General features: G+C 57.4%; 1 protein-coding gene across 2 annotated transcripts; it reads left to right on the top strand.

Moving 5' to 3' along the window:
• The first annotated feature begins 314 nt into the window (after positions 1-314).
• Positions 315-9,813, top strand: AQP2 (aquaporin 2). 2 transcript variants are annotated; one of them, XM_045287210.1, is made up of 4 exons: positions 315-716; positions 3,720-3,884; positions 4,664-4,724; positions 6,416-9,813. In XM_045287210.1, the coding sequence occupies exons 1-4, from the start codon at positions 357-359 to the stop codon at positions 6,667-6,669; spliced, it is 840 nt and encodes a 279-aa protein (XP_045143145.1). In that variant the 5' UTR covers positions 315-356; the 3' UTR covers positions 6,670-9,813. The 2 variants fall into 2 exon arrangements, with proteins under 2 accessions (XP_045143145.1, XP_004711456.1); XM_004711399.2 differs by having other exon boundaries at positions 4,664-4,744; positions 6,416-6,630.
• Positions 9,814-11,597: the final 1,784 nt, after the last annotated feature.

Genomic DNA, 11,597 nt, shown 5'->3' with positions numbered 1-11,597 from the left:
CGCTGAGGGAACAAACACGGAAACCCTGGGACGTCAGTCCTTATCTGGAGCTCACTAATGGGGAACATTAGTCAGCTGTGAAGGCCTAGATGGGGTGATAGGCATGTAGGGTGGGTGGGGAGGGGGGAGGTCAGTGGGGGTGGGGGAGGTGGCAGTCTTTGGAGAGAGGGGGCAGGTACTGGCCTCAGCTCCACCTCCACCCCACATGCGCACATGCAGGCTAGAAGGACCCTATAAAGTCATGTAGCTGGGCCTCCCCGGAGACCCTGAGAGAGAGAGAGAGAGAGAGAGCCAGAGGGCAAGGGTATCCTGCCACCGAGAGTGCTAGAGGCCCCCTCCTCCCAAGGCGCCACAGCATGTGGGAGCTCCGGTCCATAGCCTTCTCCAGGGCTGTGTTCTCCGAGTTCCTGGCCACCCTCCTCTTCGTCTTCTTTGGCCTGGGCTCGGCCCTCAACTGGCCGCAGGCCCTGCCCTCCGTGCTGCAGATCGCCCTGGCTTTCGGCCTGGCCATCGGCACCCTGGTGCAGACACTGGGCCACATCAGCGGGGCCCACATCAACCCTGCCGTGACCGTGGCCTGCCTGGTGGGCTGCCATGTCTCCTTTCTCCGCGCCACCTTCTACGTGGCTGCCCAGCTGCTGGGGGCTGTGGCCGGGGCCGCCATCCTCCATGAGCTCACGCCACCCGACATCCGAGGGGACCTGGCTGTCAATGCGGTGAGTTGCCTGCCAGAAGGTCACTGCTCCCACCCTGGGTGAACCCTGAGGTCTTCCTTGTGGGATGGCCAGGGCAGGCCAAAGGGTAAGGGTCTGTGAGGGAGAGGGAGGGAAGAGGAGAGAGGGAGGGAAATTGCCATCGGGAACACCTTGTAGCAGAGGCGGGATCGTAATGGGCCTGCAGGCCTGCTGGTCGCCCTGTCCTGAGCCTGATGGAGGAGCAGGTCTCAGTGATCCCCACACTCCGGCGGGGGCTCTGCTCCCGCTCACCCAGGGGCTGCGTCCTGGCACAGACGTGCTTTGGGGCTGGGCGGGTCCTGAGGGTGCTAGTCAGAGTGGACTTGATGGACAAGAACCACAAAAGTTCCTCGGCATTCACCATGCGCTGGGTGCCAAGGCAGGTGCCCCTCACAAGCCATGCGCAGACCCTTACCCTGCGAGGTTGGCGTGAGAAGACCGTCATCTCTCGAGGAGGTCAAAGCTGAGGCTCAGAAGGGGCGCATCAGAGACAGCCCTCAAGCCCAGGCTCCACTGCCAAGCCCACCCCCTTCCTGCCCCAGGCCATCTCCAAGGTCTCATTGTGCTAACAAGGAAACGGAGGCTCACAGAGGGGGCGTGGTGGGCTAACAGACCCATCATTTGTCAGGCACCCAGGGGAAAGGGGCCGGTGAGGGTCTCTCCAGACCCTGGGGAAGGTCCCTTGGCCGGTGAGCTAACTGGTGACGACATGGGACCATGGCTAACTGGGCCACTTTGGGAGGGGTGAGGATGCTGGACTCCTCCCTCTTCACCCCCTCCTTCTTCCACCTCCTCGCTGCCTGGGCCGCGTCTGGGACTCTGAGCCAAATGGGTGGGAAGGCGGTCTGTGCCTTCCGCACCACCAATCCCTGTGCCAGGGTCACGGGCAGTGCGCCCACTTCCTAGCCTGCTCCTCCCCAGGGACACCGGCTGCAGAAGCGCTCTGGGATCTCTCTAGAGTGTGCTCAGCGAAGGGGAGGCCTCTGCGCCATTCCCTCCTTTACACAGTGGCCCTTCCGCAGGCAAGGGGCAGAGGTCTTCCCATTGGGAACTTCACTCTTCTTCCAAAAGAGAACATGAGGCTGGGGGCCCGGGGCTGGGAGAGGCTAGAGTGGCCAAAGGGGTGGACAGACACAAGAGTGTGCCCTCTTCCAGTGGGGACAACAGTAAGTTCCGCTGTGGCTAGGAGAGGCCCAGTTAGACCATGCAAGGAACTTACCGAAAGCACCGTCAAAGCAAGCCTCAGGATGCAAGACTGGAGGTGCTCTGTCTCTGGGGAGAGAAGAGGCCATGGGGTTCACCAAGCCTGCTCCTCCCTCATTCCACAGGGACCCTCTGGGGGGAAGCCCCTAAGCTGTTTCTCTGCATTGACCCTCTGGAGGAAGGGAGGAGACCTCTGCCTGACTGGAATAGGACAGAGCAGGTCGCTTTACCCTGAGCCTTGGGATGACTTCCAAGGTGGCCCGGGTGTCCTTTGGAGATGCCGAGAAGGCCAGCCTGTCCCCTGGAAGAGCCACCTCTGTGCCCAAGTGGATGTTAACTTGGTCCCAGGTCCCGAACCAAACTTACTGCCATCGAGGTGATTCTGCCCCATCGGGACCATACAGAACAGGATAGGACTGCCTCGGGTGGGTTTCCAAAATTGTCACTCTTCACAAGAGCAGAAAACCTCATCTTTCTCCGGGAGATACTGGTGGTTCCCAACCGCTGACCTTGTGGTGAGCGGCTCAACATGTGACCGGAGACACCACCAGGGCTAGCCTCTGGGATCCCGCCACCTGAGTGGTAGATGGAGGTTTTCCGTTCCTGTGCACTGGATCACAAAAGCAGTCCCTGGCAACATGGCCCCAGGGTGGTGTGGCACCAAGCCTCTGTCCACCTGGCTCCCGAGGGCACTAGCCAAGGGCCGGGCTCTCCCTGCCCTTGTCTCCAGTCTGCACAGGACCCTCCGGAACCCTTGTGGTTTGTTTTGTGTTTTGCCTTTTGGGGGGTCTCCTAATCCCCATTTTGCGGGGGGAGAAGCTGAGGCTGTAAAGCAAAGTCTCCCAATGGGAAATCTCCAAAGAATCTGCCTCCAGAGTTCCTCCCACTGGCCCCCCACTCCCCTCTACCCCCACCCCCCTCTGCTGGCTCCTTCTTGGGATGACAGGCGAGAGAGCGTTAAGTCACACCCTAGAGACTCAAGGGCACTAGCTCAACAACTAAGACCCAAGGTGGGGATGTGTGGGAGCCTACGACTGTCATAGCTCCGCCCAGCGTGGTGCCCGGCCCCAGAGCACAGGGGTGTAGGGCCAGGATCCAGCGCTGGGCAAGGCCCAGTTATGAAACCGCCTGTCTGCGCTCTTCTCAGGTTCCCTCCAAAGCCACGGCAAGGGGATGACGGGGGTGGGGCATGGCAGGACAGGGCTCCCTTGCCCCCACCCTTCTCCACAGGCCACCAAGGGAGCAAACCCACCATGCGACACGGGCAACACTGTGGGGACCAGGCAGGGCTGTTTGCAGAACTCACGGTGGGGAGAAGGGCCACCCTCCGTACCCCAGGCCTCGGTGACCAGTTTCTAGACTCTGTCCCTGTTCCTTTGGCCACAGAGAGACTCCCGTCTTCTCATGACACTGGTATCTTTCGACCTCGCTAGAGAGGAAGTGCTTCCCGTTGCCTGACGGAAAGCCTTCCTCCCCGGCACCCACCCTCACGGAAGCCTCTTCCTTTCTTGTTCTTCAACATCCTTTGGGTCTCACACCTTGAGGGCATAGCTCAGCCCCCAAATCTAATGGGCCCTGGAGTCTAATTTCCCCCCTCGGCCTGGAGGACCCTGGGCTGCTCGGGGCTCTATCCCCCAGCCCTTGGACGAGGCCCAGAAAAAGGCTTCGGGAGTTGGGTGCTGAGGCAGGCGGTGAGGAGGCCCGGTGCTGGAGGGCAGGAGCGTGGAGCCAGGGGGGAGCAGCATGTGCTCAATGCTCCCGCCACTCCCTGTCTGTCCCCAGCTCAGCAACAACACAACGGCTGGCCAGGCGGTGACCGTGGAGCTCTTCCTGACCCTGCAGCTGGTGCTCTGCATCTTCGCCTCCACCGATGACCGCCGCGGAGACAACCTGGGCACCCCCGCCCTCTCCATTGGCTTCTCTGTGGCCCTGGGTCACCTTCTCGGGGTAGGTCATGCCCCCTGCTGGTTCCAGTCTTCCCCGAGGCACAGGCACAGAGACCACTGTAGAGACAGACCCAAAGACCCTCTGAAGCACAGGTATTCAGAACGCCCAAGGGAGACACAGGGACAGACCCTCGAGGGCCTGAAACCCAAAACCAATGGACAGGATCCCTCCAGCCTCGGAACACCACAAAACACTCACCCGCCCATCCCTGGCAGCCCTCTGGAGGGTTGACAAGACTGCATATCTTGCAGGGAGCAGACGACCTCCTCTTTGCTCTGTCTCGCATGGAGTGGCTTGTTGATTTGAACCTTGGACCTTGCGGCTAGCCGTCCAATGCTTAACCAGCAGCACCACCCAGGTCCCTTCAAATGAATGATAAATTTTTTTTTAAAAAGAAAATCAACAAGCCCACTGCCATCAAACGCTTCCAGCACATAGCACCCCAGCAGGACAGGATTATGCTGAGACTGTCCCTCTTCACTGCAGCAGGAAGCCTCCTCTTCCTCCCTCAGAGCTGGCTGGTGGTTTCCAACTGCTGACCTTGTGGTTCGTAGCCCAAGGTATAACCACTAGGCCACCACACACAGTTCCTCTGTGTGAAGGCAGAGCCCTGTATCTACAGCAGGGCCTTAACTGTCCACGGCATCGATTCCCCTCAGTTGGTCTCGTCTCCAACACTTAGGGCGATTTCACTCAAGCTCTGGAGAAGGGGACAAGGACTCCCTGCCCTGTCCTCACCTCCCTTCTCTCCCTAACCACCCCCCCTCCTTCCCTTGCAGATCCACTACACTGGCTGCTCCATGAATCCTGCCCGCTCCCTGGCCCCTGCAGTTGTCACCGGCAAGTTTGATGACCACTGGGTAATAGCAGAAATTTCCCCTCCCCAGAAATCTCCTCAGAGGGAAAGAGGACAGGGATGGTGGGAGGCTCAGCAGGTGTGTCCCGGACCATTCCCCGTCCACCAGCGGCCCTGTGGAGCCTTAGGCTCCACCTCCCAAGCCTGACACCAGAGACTCCGTCTCCACATCTGTAAAATGGGCACCATGCCTGTTTTTGCCGCACTGGCATTCTAGGAAGATGGAGTGAGTACATATACACCAGGTGCCAGGACCTTTGCACTAAAGAGATTTATTATGTATAATAGCTAGCAGTTAGATTTTTTTTTAAATTATTTAACTCTCATCTAGGTCTTAGCTATGCGTGAGCTCTTTAAGTGTTTTTATTAACAATTACTCAATCTTCATAACAGCCTTCAAACGCTCACTGCTCTCAAGTGGATTCTAACTCATAGCGAGCCTATAGGACAGAGTAGAACTGCCTCTGTGGATTTCTGAGACGGTAACTCTTCGTGGGAGTAGAAAGCCCTGTCTGTGGTTCCTAGTCCCATTAGGAAGTAGGTATTATCCCAGTGAAAAGAAAAGGAGGCACAGGGAGAGTGGAAACCTTGCCTGTGTTCACAGTCAATGGTGGATCAGGAGTAGTTCATAGTTCACACTAGCACATCTTCCCCAACAGCTCCAGCATTGCTTTTACAAACTGAAACCAAACTCATTGCCAGTCAGTCCGTGCCAACTCACAGCCACCCAATAGGACAGGGTAGAACTGCCCCTGTGGGTTTCCCAGACTCTTTGCAGGAGTTGAAAGCCTCATGGTTCTCCCTCAGAACTGCTAGGGGTTTCAAACTGAAGACCTTGCCATTAGCAATCCAAAGCATAACCCGCTACGCCACCCTCGGTATTGCCACTACTAGCTACCAAACCAGCTGCCACCACGGCAGCTCATCCTTGTAGCCATGCCACAGGTGTCGGCCAAACTGTGCTCCCAGGTTTTCTGTGACTGAGGCTTCTGTTTTCAACAATAGATCACTAGGCATGTCTTTGGACCCTTCTGAGTCCAAAGACTCAGTGTAAGGAATCCTGATGGCAGCCGGCTCTTTCTGGAGAAAGATGTTTGCATAAAGATTACAGCCTAGGGACCCTACAGGGGAGCCCTGGCTGGTGACTAGGTGGTTTCCAGTTACACTGTGATTGGCAAGGTAGGCAGTTCGAAACCACCAGCTGCTCCTCAGGAGAAAGACGAGGCTCTCCACTCCTGGCACACAGTTACAGTGTTGGAAACCCAGGGGGGCGGTTCTACGCTGTCCTATAGGGCCTCCGTTCAATGGCAGTGACTTTGAGGACGTCTATGGGGCACTGTTCCCTAAGACTTACAGGGCCACTAGGAGTCAGAATTGACCCCCACACCGTGAGCCGTTCCACCAGCGGGACCCCATCACTGAGGACATGATTCAGTATTTCAGGACAGTCTCTTAATCGCGTGTGAGGCCACCCCTTCCCGACGCCAGGGCGCCCATTAGTGGGAAAAGGAGAATGGCCCCGAGACCACCCTGGGCTTTGCAGGCTTGGAGGGCACCAGGAAGGTGCAGTGCCCACGTGCCCCCGCCGGGCACACCCACAGGAGCCACCCCTCGCCAAGGCGACCAGTGCCTCTTGGTGCGTGGCGTCCAGCCGCCCTCTCCTCTCGCCCCCCAGGTCTTCTGGATCGGACCCCTGGTCGGTGCCATCCTGGGCTCCCTCCTCTACAACTACGTCCTGTTCCCCCACTCCAAGAGCCTGTCGGAGCGCCTGGCCGTGCTGAAGGGGCTGGAGCCGGACACCGACTGGGAGGAGCGCGAGGTGCGGCGGCGGCAGTCGGTGGAGCTGCACTCGCCGCAGAGCCTGCCCCGCGGCAGCAAGGCCTGAGCGTGTCGCCGGCCGGCCACCCAGGCGCCGAGGAGCTGGGGTGACCGCCCGTGGGGCCCGGGACGAAAGGTCCTCCGTGCCCCTCCTCTGCCCCGGGTCCGGAATCGTCCCCAGTGGCGAGTGCAGTTGCTCTGGGACCGAAAGGCCGGCCAGTGAGCAGGGTGGGAGGGGGCGCCTGGGAGGCTCAGGAGACTGTAGGTGAGGGGCGGACCCTTGTGTGTGTGTGTGTGTGTGTGTGTGTGTGTGTGTGTGTGTGTGTCGGGGTGCTTTGAAAGGGCTGCCCCAGGCTGAGCGTTGCCGTTGTCTGGCCTGGGCCCAGGTTCTGCTAGTGCCCATGTGTGCATATTCTATATTCTAGCCCCACGTGCAGGGTTGTGTCTGCCCCTGAGCGTGAGCAGGTGCAGCTCTGGTGGTGTACATGTGCCAGGCTGGCTGTCTCCCCCCGCCCAGCTATGAGCCCGTTGACCCCTCTTTCCCCCACCTGCAATAAAACCAAACCACAGTGGGCAACCCAAGAGTCCTTGCTGCCTACCAGCCCTGTGGAAGTGCTTCAAGGAAGTGCCCCCAGGAGAAGGTGTGGGTCTGGAGGGCTCTGGTCTCCAACCCCTACTCTGGCTCTCCTGGAAAGCCATACCCTCACCACCTCCCACCCTAAACTTCAGCCCTGAACCCCAAGACTTGCCAGGATCCATTGCTGGAGCTGCCAAGCAGAGGGCAGCTTCCCCACAGTGGCCTCTGCAGAGTGGAGGGGTGGGTGGCCAAGACCTCCTCCCTTTTGGCCCTGAAAAGACCTCTCCCCAGGAGAAGCCTGGCCTGTATACTGATCTGTGTGCTCTCGTGTGTGAGTGTGAGTGTGAGTGTGAGTGTGTGTGTGTGTGTGTGTATGTGTACTAGAGACCCCAGGTCCCAGCCCCCCCACCACCTGAGATTAGCCTTGATTGCAGCAGGAAGAACAAAGAGCCTTTGTAGGCCCCAAGCCTTTGTCTCCAGAGAGGGGGAGATTTGCAACTAGACACTTCTTGAAAGGAAACACTCATTTCGCAAGTGAACCCTCTCGCCCAGCACACACCTACAGCCAAGTGGGCAAGGCACTCCGGCATGCAGCCACGGGCACCAGGCAACACCCCTCCAGCACCTGCCACATGGCTGCCCCCTCTGTAGGCAAGAGCCCTCCCCTCAGGAATCTGTTACCCTTCCTTCTCCCCACCCCCGAGCCTGCCACCCCAGCGCCTACCCCTGGGGCAGTTGGGGGGGAGAGGGGAGTGGGGAGGGCGGCAGGCTTCTAAACTCCCAGGCCCCTGCAGTGGTTCTCAGTTGAGATTAGTGCCATGATGCATGTAAAAGTTCCTGTGGAGGCTGTAATTCCTAATGCCATTATCGCTTGTTATTAGGATCATTTTCATTAGGTCTGCTTCCTGGGCGGGGAGCCACAGAAGGGCCTGACCCTCAGCCTCCTGTACCCAGGCTAGTGGACAGTCGAGGAGAGCCCTGAGAGCCCAAGGCTCAGGCAGAAGGGGACCTGTTTTGAGGGGGACCCACCTTGTCCAGCCTCTTGACCTCTCCTGACCCTGTGCTCATGCTGGTTCTTGTCCCACCCACTTCCCCAGCCCTCCCTCTCAGGCCTGCTGCATAACTAACCTAAGGTCAGACCTTGAATTCCCACCTCCCTGCTTTCTAGGCTTCTGCCTGTGTCTGTCCCCATGGGCAGTGCAGCAAAGCCTGCCTGGGCACCTGAGCTGGAGCAGGACTCAGGCCTCCAGCCACTGTCCCCTGCCAGAGATGGACCCTGTTTGGGCAGCATCTTTGTCATTCCCACCAGAGCTCCACTATCCCCAGCCCTCCCTTCCATGCCCTCCCCTGTTTTCTTTGACCAACATGGCTTCCTTGAGGGAAACAGAAGAGCTTCACTGGGCCATGGGTGCTACAGAGATGGCTCCCTAAACTGTCCACTGCTGGTGACATCGCCTGGCCCTACTGCAGAGCAAAGGGTCTAGCCAGAGGCCAAGGTGACCTCCAGGACTAGGCTCCTGGTAACCCAGAGTTTTTGCTCTAGAAGTTCAAAGGCAACAACCTCCTCCCCATCCCACTTCCTCCCAGCTGGGCTGGGCGCTGCAATCCTTCCCTAGCCTGCTCACGGGTTTAGGGTTAAATGAGCTCATGTGTGCAAAGCACCCAGCAGGGAGGCTGGTGCCCAGGAGATGCTCAGGGGGTGCCAGTTCTCCACTCCCAGCAGTTGGCATCTTGCCCTGACCTCAGACAGGTCTCTAGGTAGAATAGCACATTGTGCTCCTGATGGAAAGGTTGGTAGCTCCAACCCAAACCGTGGCGCCAAGAAGGAAAGGCCTGGTGCACTGGGTCCACCAAGATTACAGCAGGGCTTGACCATTCCCAAAGCCCTCCCTTATCCTCTCCTGGGATGATCCCCCACTCTGTCAGATAGGCAGAGCAAACAGTCTTCTTCCCATTTTATAGATCACAAAACTGAGGCTAAGAATCTGGCTGAAGGCCATACATACAGCTAACACACAGCGGAACCGAGATTTGAACACAGGTCCTTTTGTTTAAAAAAAAAAATTCTCATGATCGCTCAGAAGTCAAGGGGCACTGGGTCTGAGGAAAGTCCTAGGCTCCTCCTGGGAGTTGCGAGGCAAGCTGGAGCACCCAACGGGGCCTCCCAGCCTAGGCCATTGTCTTGGCCTGGGCACAGAACTCAGAGGGGAGGGGCGGCGGCAGGGTCAAGAGAAAATGACAAAAAGCCAAGCCCAGGGCTGGTTTCTGCCTTTGAAGAACTTCCAGGTTGGGGAAAATAGAGGTCTGACACCCCCCTACACCAGGCAGACAGGGCAGCATGGGAGGCCAGTGGATAGACCTCCAGGTTCCCAACCTGCAGACAAAGAAGGTTCTCAGGTGAGGGCAGGGGCTGACTGACCACGAGGCCCATTGCCTTTGGTTCCCGCTTTGTCCCGAAGACTTCACATCGGCACCTGCTGCTCTGATGTGGTTCTGTACCTTTAAGATGGGATTTTGTATAGACACCTTGCCTGCCTCCCAGCTAGATTGTAAGCCCACTGGGGGCAGGGATCCTGTTGGTTCTTCCACGTTCTGCTCTTATCTCCCCTTCCTCGTGTCTGCCCGACACGTGCTCTGCACATAGTGAGCATCAATAAATGCTGCTTGGATCAGAGAAATTGCCAGTGAAGTGCTGTTTCTTCCACAGCTTGGACACAGGCACTATGGCTAAAGAGGCCAGAAGACAGGCAGGCGCATCGTGAGTTTCCCAGCTCAGAGCTGCCGGTGGGAAAGGTACACGGGGCATTTCCACATTGAACTGAACAAGGAGGCCTGCGAGGACAAAGCCCACTGCCTTTGAAGGAAGGTTCCAATCCGGCCAAAATGGGCATCCCAGGCTTTCAGATACAGGTAGCATCCTGGCGAGGGCCCCAAGGGTCTTGAGCGATACCTGACACTCAACATGTCCCCAACTGACCTCCTGGTCTTCCCAAAAATCCGCTCTTCCCACAGTTGGTCCCCTCTGGGTTCACAGTAACTCTGCCTTCCCAGTTCCTGGAAGCAACAGACTCAGAGTCATGCTTGGCTGCTTCCTCGCTCACGCCCACTGGAGGTCCGTCAGGAAAGCCGGGCAGTTCTGCCTTCAGACTGGATCCTGGATGCACCGCCCACCGCCTTCCCTGCCTTCCTCATCTCTCCCAGGACCACCGCCATGGGCACCACCCCAGACCCTGCCGGCTGCTCTTGAGGCAGCAGCATGACGTGTCAACAACTTGGTCAGACCCCGAGTGGCTGATGCTCAGTGGTTTCCCGTTTCTCTCAAAGGAAAGCCCACCATTGCACCGTGGGGCCCTGGGTCCAACCCAGATCTGCCTAGGCCACTCTAGCTTCTCCTCCCGCAGGGCCTTCCCGATTTGTCCCTTCTGCTCCAGCAACATTAGCTGTTCCCTCCACCTGGAATGCTCTTCCCCTCGACATCAGCAGTCTCTCCTCCAGGGCTTTGCTCACATGTCACTTTCTCAATAAGATCCTGACCCCAAACCTCAGAACTCATGACCATTCATGAGTCGATGCTGACTCACCGTGACTCTGGGGCAGGGTAGAACTAACTGTCCCTGCAAGTTCCTGAGACTGGAACTCCTTATGGGAGTAGAAAGCCTCGTCTTTCTCCTGACACCTCATTTAAAAGTAGACAACCCCTACTCCAACCATAGCATGCCCGGTCTCCCTTCAAATGCATCATTAGTTCTACAGCACTCGGGGACCCCATTACATATAATATACGTGGAAGTGCTGATTACTCTGAGGAGCTCTGGTGACATAGTGGTCATGCATTGGGCTGCGATCCGAAAGGTCAGCAGTTCGAAACCACCAGCTGCTCTGTTCCTCCTCCCTTAGGAGAAAGATGGAACTTTCTACTCCTGCAAAGAGTTTTCGTCTCAAAAACTCACAGGGGCAGTTCTACCCTGTCCCATAGGGTCACTGAGTCATCATCAACTCAATGGCAGTGAATCTGGCTTTTTTTCATGGATTACTGACTGTCTCCTTTCACTAGAAGACAAGCTCTACAAAGGCAGAAGGTTTTGTCTGTTTCGCTCTGTTCTAGGGGAGAAAAATCACCGTCATCCAGTCAATTCCCATTCATTGCGATCCTGCAGGACACGGTAGAACTGCCCCTTTGGGTTTCCAAGGTTGTAAGCCTTTCCTGAAGCAGAAAGCCTCGTCTTTCTCCCTTGAAGCCATTAATGGGTTGAACTGTTGATCTTGTGGATTGCAACCTGAGTTAGTTAATTGTGCCAAACTGGCCGATAATCACATGTGGTGCTAATTGAAAGGCGGAGGGATAAATGGGTGGTGAGCCTCACCTTTCTAGTTCTCGGGTCTCTTGTTTTGTGATGGTTGCACCGGGTGCAGCAGCCTTAGCAGTTCCCTGCTTCAGCTTGCAAGATTGACTTCCTACAAG

This window comes from Echinops telfairi, unplaced genomic scaffold (genome assembly GCF_000313985.2).
Source record: "Echinops telfairi isolate 266 unplaced genomic scaffold, ASM31398v2 ScPeMD7_12;HRSCAF=54, whole genome shotgun sequence".
NCBI classification, from domain to species: Eukaryota; Metazoa; Chordata; class Mammalia; order Afrosoricida; family Tenrecidae; genus Echinops; species Echinops telfairi.
This window is presented reverse-complemented; position numbering and strand designations above follow the sequence as displayed.

Coding starts and splice junctions, on each gene's coding strand:
- AQP2 (XM_045287210.1), top strand. CDS start 357: ATGTGGGAGCTCCGGTCCATAGCCTTCTCCAGGGCTGTGTTCTCCGAG. Junction 3,885..4,663: donor CCCTGGGTCACCTTCTCGGG/GTAGGTCATGCC, acceptor CTTCCCTTGCAG/ATCCACTACACTGGCTGCTC. Junction 4,725..6,415: donor GGCCCCTGCAGTTGTCACCG/GCAAGTTTGATG, acceptor CTCGCCCCCCAG/GTCTTCTGGATCGGACCCCT.